General features: G+C 33.2%; 1 protein-coding gene across 2 annotated transcripts; it reads left to right on the forward strand.

Moving 5' to 3' along the window:
* Positions 1 to 4,362: 4,362 nt before the first annotated feature.
* Positions 4,363 to 13,625, forward strand: LOC107021595 (folate-biopterin transporter 1, chloroplastic-like). 2 transcript variants are annotated; one of them, XM_015222288.2, is made up of 9 exons: positions 4,363 to 4,579; positions 6,478 to 6,707; positions 7,572 to 7,636; positions 7,725 to 7,887; positions 9,701 to 9,849; positions 9,946 to 10,191; positions 10,274 to 10,442; positions 10,538 to 10,630; positions 12,999 to 13,625. In XM_015222288.2, exons 1-9 carry the CDS (start codon positions 4,501 to 4,503, stop codon positions 13,290 to 13,292), a joined length of 1,488 nt encoding a protein of 495 aa, XP_015077774.1. In that variant the 5' UTR covers positions 4,363 to 4,500; the 3' UTR covers positions 13,293 to 13,625. The 2 variants fall into 2 exon arrangements, with proteins under 2 accessions (XP_015077774.1, XP_027773273.1); XM_027917472.1 differs by lacking the exon at positions 4,363 to 4,579 and adding an exon at positions 4,605 to 5,382.
* The last annotated feature ends 3,771 nt before the right edge of the window (positions 13,626 to 17,396 follow it).

Consider the following 17,396-nt stretch of genomic DNA (forward strand, 5'->3'; position numbering starts at 1 on the left):
TCCCAGGTAGATGCTTTGTTCAGAGAGCATGGGATTATGCATCAAAGTTCATGTGTTCATTCTCCTCAACAGAATGGTGTAGTTGAGAGGAAACATAGATCTATTCTTGACATGGCTAGAGCCTTAAGATTTCAGGCCTGTATTCCTATTAGATTCTGGGGTATGTGTGTGTCTGCAGCAGTGTACATTCTTAATAGATTACCTACAAAATTACACAAAGCCAAATCTTCATATGAGGTGTTATATGGTCAGGTTCCTTCTTTTGATCATGTGAGAGTTCTTGGTTCTTTATGTTATGCCACTGATCCAAAAAGACTTGATAAATTTGCTCCTAGAGCTATTCCTTCTGTTCATATGGGTTATTCTTCTACTCAGAAAGGATATATCTTATATGATCTTAGTTCTAAATTTTTTTTTGTAAGTAGAGACACTGTATTCAAAGAAGATATCTTTCCTTTCAAAGATCTTAAATCTTCTCCTGAGTCTTTGTTTCCTGTTCTTGATCTTCCTGGTGATCTTGATTCTGAATTACATACTTCTAGTTCCACTTCTTCTTCTCAGGTTCTTTCATCTAGTAGAGATGTTGTTCAAACTGTTGCTCATCCTAGAAGATCCTCTAGGCAGTCTAAGCCTCCTGTTTGGCTAGATTCTTATATTACTCCAACCACAAAGACTGCATCTCTATATCCTATTTCTACCTATGTTTCATATAAAGCTTTATCTTCTACTTATAGAGCTTCTCTTGCTGCCTATTCTGCTACCTCAGAACCTCATACCTACTCAGAAGCCTGTCAAGATCCTCTTTTGGGTGGCTGCTATGCAGGATGAAATTGCTGCACTTGAGACTAATGATACTTGGTCTATTGTTTCTCTTCCAACCGATAAAGTTGCTATTGGTTGTAAATGGGTGTTTAAGATTAAATACAAAGCTTCAGGGGAGGTTGAGAGATACAAGGCAAGGCTTGTTGCTAAGGGATACAGTCAACAAGAAGGCCTAGACTTCACTGAGACTTTCTCTCCTGTTGCAAAAATGGTTACTGTCAGGTCTGTTATTGCTCTTGCTGCTTCCTGTGGTTGGTATATATTTCAGATGGATGTTCATAATGCCTTTCTACAAGGTGATCTTCTTGAAGAGGTCTACATGCAGATTCCTGAGGGTTTTGCAAACCAGGGGGAGAAACACATGGTTTGCAAGCTTCACAAGTCCTTGTATGGAGTAAAGCAAGCCCCTAGACAATGGAATCTAAAACTTACTGAAGCACTGATTGATATGGGGTTCTTGCAATCTCATTATGACTATTCATTGTTTACAAAGAAAGTAGGGAAAGAACTTCTTGTCATACTTGTATATGTAGATGATCTTTTTATCACTGGGAGCAACTTAAAGCTGATACAACAAGTTAGAAAAAACTTACACTACAGGTTCAAAATGAAGGATTTTGGAGAGTTGAAATTTTTTCTTGGAATTGAGTTTTCCAGAAATGCAGATGGTATTCTTATGAATCAGAGAAAATATGCACTTGGACTTGTATCTGAGCTTGGACTTGCAGGGTGTAAACCTGCATCTACTCCCTTAGAATTCAATCACAAGCTGACATCCACTGTGTTTGATAAATGCACAGGAATGAATGCAGAAGATAAAGTTCTTGATGATTATGGAAAGTATCAAAGGTTGATAGGCAAACTATTGTACTTGAGTATGACTAGGCCTGATATTGCCTTTGTAGTTCAAGTACTTAGTCAATATATGCACTCACAAAAAAACTCTCATATGGAAGCAACACTTAGAGTTGTGAGATACATAAAAGGTACAGCAGGTCTTGGTTTGTTTATGCCAAGCAACAACAGGTCTGAGCTTGTAGCTTATTGTGACTCAGATTGGGGAGCATGTATAGTATCCATGAAATCAGTGACTGGCTACATAGTCAAGCTGGGAAGTGCTCTAGTGTCTTGGAAAGCAAAGAAACAGAATACAGTCTCAAGAAGTTCTGCAGAAGCAGAGTTCAGAAGCATGGCCACCACAGTAGCTGAAATAATCTGGCTGAAAGGGTTGTTCAAAGAGTTGGGAATAGAAGTTAAGCTACCTATTCAACTATTTTGTGATAGTAAAGCTGCCATTCAAATAGCAGCTCATCCTATCTTCCATGAACGGACAAAACACTTTGATATAGATTGTCATTTTGTAAGGGAAAAGATTATGAATGGACTTATTCAAACTCAACACATAGGAACTAAAGAGCAGCAAGCTGACATACTCACTAAAGGATTGTGCAAGCCTCAACATGAATTGCTGATTGACAAGCTTGTAATGAAAAATATATTTTTCAATTCTCAGCTTGAGGGGGAGTGTTGAGATCATGTAAATAAGCAATGTAAATAAATTAGTTAGTTGTTGTAGTTAGTTACAAAAGTTAGTTACAAATGTTAGTTAGAAAATTGGTTACAAGTTAGTTAGAGAAAGAATCTTAGTTAGTTATTTTTCCTTCTCATCATCTTGTATATATACCAACATACAGATTGAATGATATATACTTCTTCATTCTCCCAAATACTCTCTAAAGCTTCTTCACTCCCATTAATGGAGGTTCTCAACAAGCATGTGGTGGAATTGTCAGTTCTTACTTTAGTGGATCCTTTGTGGAAGTTTATGCAGAGAGGTATGATATTTTTTCAGTCTGTTGAGAATTGTAGCCTGTGTTTTGGTTCAGTCAGTTAATTATGTTTTGGTTCCTCCAGGTCCGTCTTTGGTGTAACAGCATTACTTCCACTGATAACATCTCTAGTATCTTTACTTGTGAAAGAGGAGCCTGTTACATGGCCCAGCAAGGGGTCTCTATTTAGGCAATAGCTTCTTTGAGAGTTCAAAAAGTAGCATTATCCAGTCAGCCTAATGTTTTTCTTCCCACACAAATTATTTTTCTATTTCAGGCAACACCACAGTCAGGTTCTGCTACGTTTTTCTTCATGTATGCTCAACTTCAAGTCTCTTGTTCAGATTTTTATTAAATGCAAGATGCATGTTTTTAACTGAAGATTGTTGATTGTAGAACCAATAAACTTGGTTTCACTCCAGAATTCTTAGGCCGCCTTAATGTTGTTACTTCAGTTGCATCACTTATTGGTGTTGCGTTACAATGGTTTTTTAAAGAAAGTTCCTTTATGGAAAATATTCCTTGTGACAACTATTATTGGTTCAGCTCTTGGGATGACACAGGTATCTATCTGTCCCAAAATATCATCTATTTTACTGTGTCTTCCCTTTTGGCCCTTTCTGGCGGTTTAGATTTATTTATGTGTAATCGACACATTGATAGGTTTTGTTAGTAACCGGAAGTTTGGCATTAGTGATGAGTGGTTTGCAATTGGAGATTCCTTGATCCTATCTGTTCTTGGTCAGGTAATCTTCTGTCTTTTACTGGATTAGCTTTGGATTGCTTCTCAGACCAATTAACAATCTCTAGTTCTGTGATTTCCCTTAAATATACACAGAAAGATCAAATGGGAGTCTTTGGGCATTGTTTTGGCTAAGTCAAACTTTGGATGAGTGTTGTAGCTAGCTATGCAATGATCATAGTAAACCCCTTCTCGTATCGAAATATATGTTTATCAATGATTTTTTTTTATACTCAAGACTCAAATTCAAGATCTTTAATTAAAAATTAAACAACTCTATTCGTTGCACCACATCTATTAATGCTGAAGTTTCACAAATTATTTTATCAACTTCTAAAAATTCTTTATTCTAACCTCAAAGTCGACTACCTATTTCTTTTAAAATAAAGATTTCAAAATGTCTTTATCAGTTCAAGTTGTATATAAAATCTTTTAAGTTTAACAATTTTGTGTTATATTTAAAGTTTCATATGATATAAGATTGATTATTTTAATTTTGCTTGAATTTCAATTATTTAAAAAAAATTGTTATGAAATAAAGACATATATAATATTTAAAAATCAAATAACAATATCTAAATAAGATAACCTCATAAAAATTTAATTCCTTATATAGATACTATAGTATTTTTTTTTTTTACACAAAAGAAATATATACTCCCTTCATTAACTTTTTAAGAAATATATACAATCCAATGATGATGCTCAGGCTTATTGCTTCTTAAAGATCAAATCTCCATCGTTTACAAAGTTACATGATGATTTTCTAACGTATTTTTTTAAAGATCTTTTTTTAAAGACGGAGAATCAAAAAATTTATAATTGTAAAACATTAAATCACATAACCATAAAATAAAAAAATTATAATTAAAAATTAATGAAAAATATTATAAGATATTCATATGATAAAAACTATGTTTTAGAAAATATTTATGAAGTCATTCTAATATTCCATTTTTCTTATTAAAACCAGAGGGGACTACGAACTACGAACAGAAAAAATTAGTTTTAAAATGGCTACGTTGACATTCTCAATATTACCCTTCCGATCCTTGCTCTAATTCGCCGGAAAACGGCATTCCGTCGTCATCTTCACCTGACATCAAAATGTCAGTCACCGTTGCAATGCCGGAAGACCCAGTCCAACAAGACAATGATGCTGAACCGTTGCTTCATTCTACAGATCGTAAGTTACACACATAATTGACGATATGTTTGTATTACGCAGTATATGTGGTTAATTCTGCTACGGCATCTTACAGTAGGTATAAATTGAAAAAGAAAAGTAAAATTATTGTATATTATTAGCTCAATTTCTAGGAAAGGAAATAGAATTACGGTTACGAATTCCAATTTTCAAGTACATGGCTGTTCATTGTTATGATTGCGAGTTTGATAACTGGGAAATGAGATTGTATGTTGTGTACTGGTAGAAATGTCTTATTGGTTAAATGTTAAATTTGTAAAAAGTGGTTAAAGGCAAGTGGATTATGTTCATTTTCTTTCGGCCAAATCTCCGAGGGAGGAACTGAATACAAGAATTGACATTTCTCAAAGGAACAGGAAAATGCAAGCAAGAAGTAGGTTGAGAGTTTTTTTCCATGGAAGAGCTCGGAAAATAAGATGGAAAAGGTTTTCTTGGTTATTTATGTGATTTTCTGAATGCCCTATCCTGCTTTGAGAGGTCTCTTTTATAGGCCGAAATAGTCGATCAGTCTTTTCAATGTGAAATGACTACTCGCTTAGCACTGAAAAGACTAATAAATGGCACATGCCTGGACTATGACATTGGGTTTGAGGCTGATTGGACGCATGTTGGCGTAAGACTCTACAATGGTTGTTGATCTATCCAAGGATCATTATGAGTGTGTTCCAACTGTAAAGTGATCCTTCCCTGTTAAGGGTCCTGTTGGCTACCCGGATATGAAGCAGCCTTGGTTGTCTTGAGGCAGCACCAGGGATGATCCATCCAAATTTTCGTAAGCTGGAGTAAGCATCTCACCGGCCTGACTTAATCACGTGTCACGGGCCAGCCCATCCTTTTATCACACGTGTTTTTCCCCCATATATCTGTTTGTTAAAATACAGGTACCAAATCAATATGGTTTAAGACGTAATCCGTATTAGTCATGCTATAGGAAATGATGGAAAACTGATCACTGCCATTTTCAGACGCGGAAACTGCTAAGCATTAACTGCAGCTTAAGTAGTTGTAACATATTATTCATCCAAATTAAATTGTCTGCATAACAACTTTGTTTGTGTGTACTATACAAGGAACAAATAGTTCATGCAAATTCAATTCTCTGCATAGAATTTTGTGCATGTAATATAGAATCAAGTCCCTATCCCTCGCATGTTAAAAACTTCTAGAAGATTCTCTATGGTGCTTTAAACATATCAAACTAAGGAGACACATGAGAATCTTTATGAAGCAGTGGAAAGCTCTGCCTTAAAGTGCAGAGTGATACGTGGATGAGAAATCATAACTCTTTCATAGTGCTCACAATTGGAGGGGAAATGGATATGGAGTATTACAACTAGTTCGGATCAAGGCTTACTTAATTGATTGATTGGATATCCCACTTTCACAGCATGGGATTAAATTTTTATTTGTTATTTTTGATAACCAAGAAATCCTGAAGGACCAATGTGGCGCACACTCTGAAACTCGATGGATAATGGGTCCACCCAGACCCATCTCTTTACCCTTCTCCACTTAAATACCCCTTTTTTTTATCTGCGGTATGGTTAGAGTATTTGTGTATGTTACGGATTGATACTTCAAAATGTTCAACTGTCTTAAACCCATGTGTGCTCTTAAAATGGAAGAGCAGCTACTCGTTGAAGTAAAACATATCAATCCGTGGTGTAATTTTAGCAGATTTTTCTTTGCTAACCTAGACATTCCGGTTAAAAGGTTCTTGATATTAGGTATACCACATTCCTATGTACTAGAATTTTCCACTATAATGCACACGTATCAGCACATTGGAATGTAAGAGCATAAGGGGTCATCCATGTTTACAGAAGTCGACATAGGTTTGATTATTTATAAAACTTCCTTATCTGATCAATTTGCAGGAAATGAAGATCTCCTGACAACCACTAGCAATGAAGATTCTAGTTCATCTGATAAAACTTGCTGTCACAAGGACAAAAATTCTATTAGCTCAGGCAGATGCTTCGGGGTGGAACTAACCCCAGATAACATTGCAGTTGCTATGGTATATTTTGTTCAAGGTGTCTTAGGCCTTTCAGATCTTGCTGTTAGCTTTTATTTGAAAGATGACCTACACCTAGACCCTGCAGAGGTATGCAATCTTCTGGGGGAACACTTCTTTACATTGTTGGTTGAACTTCCACAAACTTATATTTTATCTGAAAAAGCTCATTTCAGTTGGCAAACTAATGATATTGTCCTTAAGTTTAACGTGGATTTTGAATCTAAGATACATTAAGAGTCAGTTGCTTGAACTACAAGATTATTTTAATGTAAATCTTATTTTAATGAAAATCTCCACTTACAAATGGTTCATCTCATAAGTTTTCTTATTCTCCTCCTTTTCCATCATGTCTCTCATTATGTTACTAGCTTTGGTTAAGGTATAGTTTTTGTTGTTGTATTTTTCTACATCTAGATTTTCAGTATTGGACTTCAGGAAATATTTCTATATTAGTTTCTCCTTTTTGCCTATTACATCATCATTCATCACAAAAAGTTATATAAATGTAAATGTACTTGTGCATTTATGTTTATGTATACACGCTATCCTCCTCTTCTTTAGAAGTGTTATGTGTATGAGGTGATTTTACCAGTGGTATACTATACTTATGGTCATTCAACATTTTCTTATCTATTTCTTCTCAGATCAATAAATTCAGTTGATTGGACAATATGAATCAGCCTGTGGGCATTGTATTCATCCTCCACATCTAGGGCCTGAAAACATGAAACTAGGCATATCATTTTCTGAAATTGTTTCATAGTTCTCTGTAAAGATTTTGAATGATATTTCCAATTTACCAATCTTTGCCTCGGCATTTCTTTCTTCAGTTGATAAAGGGCATTTTAAAATGGAAACTGTTTGACTCGGTGCCAATTTTATTTTCTGTCAGTGGCATCCTCTTCTTTGGAATTGAGTACAATGACTGACACATTATTTGTGGCTAACTAGGCAGCTGTGATATCTGGTTTCTCATCATTGCCATGGCTTATAAAGCCGTTATATGGATTCATCAGGTTTGATTCAGTTCGCATTTCATCCTTATTCTTCTAACTAATTGTTTGTAGTAACTAATTTGCCATGACATTGGCTTTGCTTTTGTAGTGATTCCTTCCCACTCTTTGGATACCGGAGAAGGTCATATTTGGTACTATCTGGACTTCTTGGAGCACTCTCATGGTTTTTGATGGCCACCTTTGTAGACAGCAAGTATGATGCTGCTTTCTGCATACTTATTGGTTCTCTTTCTGTTGCTTTCTCAGATGTTGTAAGTTCCTTTTGATTCTTGTTGGTTTCAGGTACCTGACTAGTGGTGTTAAGTTTGCTACCTAGTCACAATAATGCAAGCCTGTGTGCTACATCATTTATCTAAACTGTTTTTGACTTATCAAGAGGTTTTTTGGGATTTGGACCTTCACAATTGGTGGACACGCTAAGAGATTGTGAACTGAAAACCTGCTTATTAACAGCTCCGTCCCATAAAATTAATTCTCTTTGTCCTGCATCCATGCCAATGCATTATATTCACAACTTCTACTAGTTACACCTTAGCTTGACTTGGATTGAAGCAACTGTAAAAGCCTTTGAAAATTTTGAAGGAAGCCAGTCAGATAGATCCTTGGAAAAAGGGACCAGAGATAAGGTCTGAGACTCTGAGACATTATCTGAAGTTAAAGTCTAGTAAACAGCTGTGTCGATATAAAAAAGTTAAATAGGATAAGTTTTCAATAACTCGGTTATTCAATTATATGAACACCTCATTAAAAGCTTTGACTATTAGAGAGGGCTGATTTTTATTTACTCATGGATGACTTCAATATGCCTTTCACATGTGATCCAGAACTTTTTTATCATGGGTCAAACATGTGAAATCTTTTTAATGAAGGGTGTAGTGAGACTTGAACTCGGAATCTCTGCCTGCTTCAGTAACATATTTTTGTTGTGTGACCATCTTCTTAAAGTTTAATTTGTCAGTGAGAATAATCTTTTGTCTGCTTACGTCTTTAACATCATTGAAAATCCAAAAAAACTTATTAAACTATTACAACCAGAAATTATGTATAAGAATAGTCAAAATCACATCTTTTTTTTATGACAAAGTCAAAATCACATCTTTAACCAGCGATTTCTACAAAAAGAACATGTTTAACTCCTATGGTATATTAAACATGGTTTAAGGGGCAGTGTTTTGTCCAACTTGTACAAGGAACATACACTACTATCTAAATGACGTGTATGAAGCAGCATGTACTTCTCAGGTTGTATCTCTCTATCTGTGGGCTGTTATCATTTACACTCAGAAGAAGTATGAATGAAAATGATCATATTAACATGCATCATCCCTTTATATTTGGGTTGTCGCTAATTTGAGTAGGCAAATGACCTGATCATGGTTTCCGAACCTATAATTTGCTTCGTTAAGGTTAACCTTGTTAGACAGAACTCACTATTTGTACCAAATGACTTCTCCAACCCTGACATGTTGTCTGTTCCACTTTTAATGTTGATTTTCTGTGTACTATTGATTAATCAATCAAAATTTGGATCTCTTAAAATTATGTGATTTTTGTCGCTGAAATGTTATTGGCATCTGTTATCAGGAACCCCTTCCTCTGAGAAACATGATAATTCTTCATTGTTGAATGATGGGTATTTACATCATAACCATAAGAATATAGAAGGTTATGATGCTGTCACTTCTTTTATTCTAGAAGAAAATGCATAGCAGTGTAGCTTAGAGTGAGCTTTTATCATATTGAAATGGAATAACTCACCACCATGAATTCTCAATGCTTGATATGGAAGTATATAAAGTGGATAAATGATCTTTCTGAGTTATATATCAATAAGTGTGGGTTAGCTGGTGTCATAATCTATACCCAGCTCCTTCATCATCATTCATGTTTGTGTTGAGATCTTGGCAATATTACATACTTGGGGTTGGTGGGGAGGGGAGAGCAAAATTTTGCTGCTCAAATATTTTATCTTTTGTTTTGCTTGTAGTGTTCTTGTTGTTTTCCAGCTGGTATCTTCTTTTGTTCTCCTATTTATCCAGGATATAAAATTGAGGTATGATGTAGGTTGTAGATTCCATGGTCGTTGAAAGGGCACGTGGTGAGTCCCAAAGCATGTCAGGATCTCTTCAGTCACTTTGCTGGGGTTCTTCAGCATGTGGTGGAATTGTCAGTTCTTACTTCAGTGGATCCCTTGTGGAAGTTTATGGTGTGAGGTATGATATATTTTTTCAGTCTGTTGAGATATTGTAGCCTATGTTGGTCTGAGCAATGTTAATGACGGTCAGTTAATTATGCATTGGTTCCTCCAGGTCCGTTTTTGGTGTAACAGCATTACTTCCACTGATAACATCTGCAGTATCTTTGCTTGTGAAAGAGGAGCCTGTACTTGGCCCAGCAAGGAATCTCTCTTTAAGAAATGGCTTCTTTCAGAGTTCAAAAAGTAGCATTATCCAGTTATGGGGAGCTGTTAAGCAGCCTAATGTTTTTCTTCCCACACTATTTATTTTCCTATTTCAGACAACACCACAGTCAGGTTCTGCTACGTTTTTCTTCATGTACGCTCAATTTCTAGTCTCTTGTTCAGATTATTATTAAATGCAAGATGCAAGTTTTTAAACTGAAGTTTGTTGATTGTAGAACCAATAAACTTGGTTTCACTCCAGAATTTTTAGGCCGCCTTAAGCTTGTTACTTCAGTTGCATCACTTATTGGTGTTGCACTTTACAATGGTTTCTTAAAGAAAGTTCCTTTAAGGAAAATATTCCTTGTGACAACTATTATTGGTTCAGCTCTTGGGATGACACAGGTAGATGTCCAGAATATCTTCTGTTTTATTGTGTCTTGCCTGTTGGTCCTTTCCGGCAATTTTGATTGATTTATGTGTAATTGACGTGTTGATAGGTTCTGCTGGTAACCAGATTAAACCGAAAGTTTGGCATTAGTGATGAGTGGTTTTCAATTGGGGATTCCTTGATTCTATCTGTTCTTGGTCAGGTAATTATCTGTCTTGGTTCTGTCTTTTACTGGCCTAGGTTTGGATTGCTTCTCAGATCAATTAACAATCTCTACTTCTGTGATTCCCTTAATATACATAGAAAGAACATTCTGAATTTTGAACTCACTTTATAGTCCAAATATTTGCAGTTAATCACATAAAAAAAGAAGTGCATTGAAAGCACATATATCAATTGACAGGACATAACAGTCAACATGGAACTGGAAAGAAACTTATTATAATTAACTAAAGAGGGTATTTGGCTGATAAGTATAGTGTAAAGCAGTTTGGAATTTCGTATGTCTATAGATTGCGAGAATTCTACTCAGCAACAGATTCCAGTTAAGAACTGTAGGGACTGGAATTCAGCAATAGATTCTAGTTAAGAACTATAATACTGAGCTGAAAAACTAATGACTTATGAATAATAGTGGTGCACATAAGTCTCAGGTTCAATTCCCAGTGGGGACAAAAAACACTAGGTTATTCTTGAGTTACTTGGTACATGTTGCTGGTGGAGGTAGCAGGATGGTGCGCGAAAGTTGGCCTGGACACCACGGTCATAAAAAATAGAGATAAGTTTCAAAAACACACCTAAACTATACCTTTTTATTGAGTTTCATTCCTAAATTATTAAATTATTGAGAGTGAATTTCATACCTAAACTATCACTTTTTAGTTTGAGAAACACACCTCTCTCTTTTATACCACTCTCATCATGGTGTGTTTAATAACTCTCTTTTATTTTAAAAAATTATCACATCACACTCCACATAAAAAAAACATTCAACCTTGACAAAAATTAAATAAATTATTAGTATTATTTAAATTTAAAATTTAAAAATTATTATCCAAAAAATATTATTTCTTTTATAAAATAAAATGTAAAACATTTTTCTTATCTCACTCCATCACTCCACCCCACCCCACCTTCAAATACTAATTTAGATATTATTTTTAAAAAAAAAAAAATTCTACCCACCCCATTTAACCCTCCGCTTTCAATTTTTTTTTTCTCATTTTGTGTTAGATTTATACATATCGAAAATATTTTTTACTTGCCGCTGCAAGATATTTTTAAATTTTTTACTTATTTATGTCATATTTGGTACACTAGTAGAAACTTTGTTTTCTAAAAATATATGTACATACATATCTAAGACAAAATGAGAAAAATGTAAAAAAGAATAAAAATTAGGAGCGGAGGTTACACATGATGGGGTAGAATTTCATTTTTTTTTAAATAAAATACTATCAATTTTTTTTTTTTATTTTTTTTTTGGGGAGGGGGGGGGGGTACGCGGAGGAAGTGGTGGAATGGAGTAAGAAAAACAATTTAACCTTATTTTTTAAATTTTTTTAATAGATAATAATACTTTAATCTTTAATTTTTAATTAATATTAATAGTTTATTATTTAATTTTTGTTAAGGTGGAATATTTTATCCCTGTGAAATGCCATGTGTCAAAGTTTTCTTTCAAATAATAGAGTGTATTACACACACCACTTGGGTGTGTTTCTCAAACTAAAAAGTGATAGTTTAGGTATGAAACTCACACTCTCAATAGTTTAGGTATGAAACTAGAAAAAAGGAGATAGTTTAGGTGTGTTTTTGACGCTTATCTCTAAAAAGAAAATATAGTGTTGCACATAAAGATGCAGGGAAGTTGCCATCGCTTTAAATCCAGGTGTATTGTGACACTATCAATTCTAGGTGAAAAATTACTTGTACCAGGTGTTTACATTATACCAGTGAATGCACATTTGTTTGAAATATGTACAATTATTACTTAGCCATGATTCATTAATATATAATTTCACTTCTTTAAATCACTTAACATGGTAACTTGTATTGATTTTGGGTAAACACCTTGTGCGGATAAGTATTTATATTCTTACCTTCCCTTTTTCTGTTTTTAGCTATTTTAGTTAACCTCTTATAGCTATCTTCTTTTTCATACTTTCATTATCTTTTATTTGGACTCTTGCATTAATTAAGAATCTAGTCTAGATTCAAAGTGCTGCTAAATTGATTAATAGTCTTACCTTAATAAGAGACAGGCTACACAGGTAAGGGACTGTTAGTTAAATGTTGAAGGATGCACCTATATAACATTGTTGGTACTTGAAATGTTACCTAAAATTTCCAACTTTGTAAGATCACCACATGGTTGACCTAAGAAATTTACCCTTTTTAATGTAATGCCAGCTTTCGGGAAGTAATTTTAGAGTTCTACGAAGGCAGAAAAAGACGGAATCTCTAAATTTGGTTGAGAAAATCAGATTGATCAGTAGGTTTGATACTTATGAGACTAGAGGATAATGGTATCGTTTGCCTGGATTGTCTAACTTTATACTTCTTTTCAGGCTTTCTTCATGCCTGTTCTTGTATTAGCTGCAAGAATATGTCCAATGGGAATGGAGGCTACTTTCTTTGCAACCCTTATGTCCATAGCCAATGGGGGAGGTACCCTTGGGGGCCTACTTGGTGCAGGTCTAACTCACATCCTTGGTGTCACCAAGGACAAATTTGATAACTTGGCTCTCCTAATAATTATCTGCAATCTCAGCTCCCTACTGCCTTTACCACTACTTGGCCTTCTTCCTCGAGATGAACCCGATTCAGAGGGGAATACTGATATTGAGATGACGCCGTATTGAATTCATGCTTTCTCTGCATATAACATGTTGACATGAAATTGCTAATGTGGCCTCAAACGTGGTTGATCGATTTAACTGCAGCTTTTCAAGATACCAGTAGGAGAGATTTTTTACTCAGTAGGTGAGAACTCCACTCATGTAATTCCTCACTACCTCAAGACATCACGACACAAAAATGTAGAGATCAGTAATATTTTCTAGTACTAGTTTTTAAGCTAACATACATACAGTAGTCCTCTATTCTTTTTCTTCAATTCTCTCATTGTTCGTAAATGGATCAATATGGTTTTGAAAGCGGAATTGACGTCAGGTTGATAATATTTTTTCCCTGAACTCACCAATTTTACCATAAAAGTGGGGACATGTAAAATTCCCATTATTTTACTTTCTTTCGACCCTTAAATAAGAATTGTGGGGAGGGTAGAAGCATTCGATGAAACTGGTGAACTTCACTTATTTTTGGATAGATATGTGGATAGAGGGCTCATGGTACCTACTGCCCACCCTTTCTTATCTCCTTTGAGAACTATGTGTATGAAAAGTGGTTTCATAGCTTTAATTGACAAAATCAAGGTTGTTGCCCTGCTGAGAAGATAACTAACTATATGCTATTGTCACATATTATATGTTTTTTTGAACAATCATCTCGTAAACTCTTGAGGTATTTATAAAGAGATTATGACTGGAATATTCTTACTCCAAGGAGATCCACAATCCTCTTTACATGGAGATCAAATAAATTACGAGGTTCAAATCATTCTACGTTCGAGAAATACATTACTAATTATCATCCTCAAATTACGAAGAAAACAAAGAGAATTATGCTCACACAGTTTATCTTCCATACATTAAAATTTGTTGACAACACCTTGAACAGTTTTTAATATTTGTTTCAGAAAATCGACACGAAGTAAATAATTGAGTTCAGAATCACTAGGAAATATATAAGAACTAACTGCTAAGTGCAGCTAGTGAAGAAACCTACCCCAAATAGTCCAATTTAAATGTGCATAAATAGACACATAAATTTATATGAAGTTTAATAAGTAAATTTGTATAAAGTTTAACAAGTTAACACATGAATCCTATGTAACGTAATACATGTAAGTCACAAATTGTCATGTAGGATGCATATAGGACGTGTGTCTATTTGTTCAACTTTATCCAAGTTTAAGAATTCACTTATGCACACCTAAAATTAAAAGATATAAACATGAATTAAAACCAAATTAAAAAGCATGTTTACGAATTATACCTAGCGCAAATAGTTGATGTGACACTTGATCATTAATTAATGCACCAATTTTTGGAGATTTGGATTGTTTGTTGAGTGTTTGATTGACTATTTGCGTGTTTAGGTTATTGTTTGTTTGTTGCAATCGACATATTGTGCATTGCATTGGAGTGCATTTTTCATATATCTTTCAGGGTTACTTTTCCAACTAGTATAGCTATTGATAATTTATAAAAATAATTTCAGGTAGAAAATAAATAAATATATATATATATATATTTATATTCAGCATTTAGTACTTTCCAATAACCATTCTGTCAAAGAAAATTATATTAAATGCTTTAAAATATTTAGTTTGAGCAGAGGAAATTTTAATATTTTATAAGAAAATGATCATCAAAAAACTAGTAGCGAAGTTTATTAACAGATGTACATAGAAATTTTGCAATATTCATGAGCAAATAATAGATTGAACCGAATTCAGATGGATCAAAATAGATATTAAATAAAAAAAATATTTATTAAAATACTTTGATAAGATTTTTCATTGATCGACTTGAGTTAAATATTGGCTCAAATTTCGCCAAGCTGAAATGAATTTGACTAATACGAATTATTCTGATAAATAAAATAATCAATCAAAACATTGAACATATTAAACAAATTACTATTAATTCATTAACTAATTGTCACCTCAATCATCTCACCCATATTAAAAGCAGTCGAATTATACGTTGTGGAAGCATACCAACTGCCTTTTTATTTTAGTTGAAAAATCACATCAATGAGTTAGATTTCGACAAATTTAACGTCTTGTGGAAAATATCGATGATTTCAATTATTTCTGACGTCTTCTCAACTTATTCTCAAATAAATGTTTTTTAAGAAATTTTAGTATGTTGTGTTTGTTTTTGGACAATTAATTAATTCAATTGCCAATTCATACTCTACCTTGTTTAGTACCAAAAAATATCACATGCAATGTCTCAAATTGTTGGAAGTTGAAACAGTGTTCAGACACTCCAATCATTGAACCAACTCGGTGAGTCACTTTGTGCGCATGAATTACACATGAGATCTGATCCGAACCTTATGCGACAGGCTCAATTCAGAAGACATTAAGGGAGAATCGATCATGCATCATTCCTATAAATGATAATTATTCAAACCAAATGAATCATACCGAAGGACATTCTTTACTTAATAATGTCTTTTATTTTGATTTTTTTTTATTGCTATCGAGTAAATCATACATATTATTAATTATTTTTGTTTGGATAAAAGGGGGTTATATTATGGTGACTTGGTTGGTAGTTAGTAGCTTGGAATCTAATCGAGCTAAAACATCTACTACTTTATTTGCTAGACGAAAGTCATGATGGACTGAATTTCGCGAGTTTTTTAATAGTGATCTGCGATTTTCAATGATTGGATACGACATAACATGAAAAATTAATTTAAAAGTATTTAATTATTATAATAAAATATCATTATAGAGAAGGATTATCAGAGATTAGTAGATGGTTTTGTTTCTAATAATTATCATGGAATACTATGTTTGTTTTACTTTCCTTTTATTTGTGCTAAAATACTGCTTACATCTGTTAAAACTAAGGTTAATTTCTTCCAACTCTATCACTTGATGATACATGTTTTTTTTTTCTCTTTGTTAAAAATGCAGTCATAAAAATATTTATCCTAAAGAACATCGTAGAGAAATTCGATCGAATGTCCTTTCAAAATTATATGTTACATCTCAAGATGGATAATATAATAATTAAATTGAATAATTTAGTCAACTAGGATTTCAGCTGCCTACTGAGAATATAGTCAAAATTCTTTATTCATACAATTTTTTTATTATATACATATATATAATATAATATAACTAAGAATAGATAAGAAGTACTAACACTGAATTTAGAGCTAAATCCTATACATTTATAGTGGATGAATTATTTACGTATATAAGTATAATAATAAACCCCTATTATGTCTCCCAAGGGAAAAAAAACAATCCCATACCAATTAAGTAAAGGCATATTCAAAATTTGAAGACAATGTATAATGTCAAATTAAATATTAGGATTGTCTTTATCTTAATATATCTGGTATGTGATAATTATTTTTGAGATAATTTAATATTTTATATCACCTATATTCGATATTGTTTGTCATGATTTCTATTTTTAGAGTTAAACTATAAAAATTTTGACTAATATTTTAAGATGTATTTTTTCATCATATTAATATGCAAAAATTATAGTTTATAGTACTTTTTATATAGTTTTAGAATGTCTAATTTTTTTGTTTAAAATATCGAATTAATGTGAATTAATTTACCTTTAAAAATTAGTCATGTTAACTTTTAATAAGCGCAACATGACAAACAATTCTGGACGGAGGAAGTACCATTTTGAAACCAAGTATATTATATATATTTGGACAAAAATTTTTTTATATGTACCTGCAATAAGTTGAACTATCATTTAAAATTTAGGTGCTGAATAATAGAGTTATAATAATGGTTTAAATCTGAGATAAGTGTCAAAAATATATCTAATTTTTTTTTTTGAATTTCATACCTAAATATTGAAAGTTTGAGTTTCATACCTAAACTATCACTTTTTCGTTTGAGAAACGCACCTCTCTCTCTTATACCACTTTCGTCATGGTATGTCTGATACACTCTCTCTTTTATTTTAAAGAATTTTCACATCACACTCCACATAGACAAAACATTTAATCTTGACAAAAAATAAATAAATTATTAGTATTAAAATTAAAAATTTAAAAACTATTATAAAAAATTATTTCTTTATAAAATAAAATGTAAAACATTTTTTTACCCCGCGCCATCACTTCCTCTC

The sequence above is a fragment of the Solanum pennellii genome, chromosome 6 (genome assembly GCF_001406875.1).
Source record: "Solanum pennellii chromosome 6, SPENNV200".
Lineage (NCBI taxonomy): Eukaryota > Viridiplantae > Streptophyta > Magnoliopsida > Solanales > Solanaceae > Solanum > Solanum pennellii.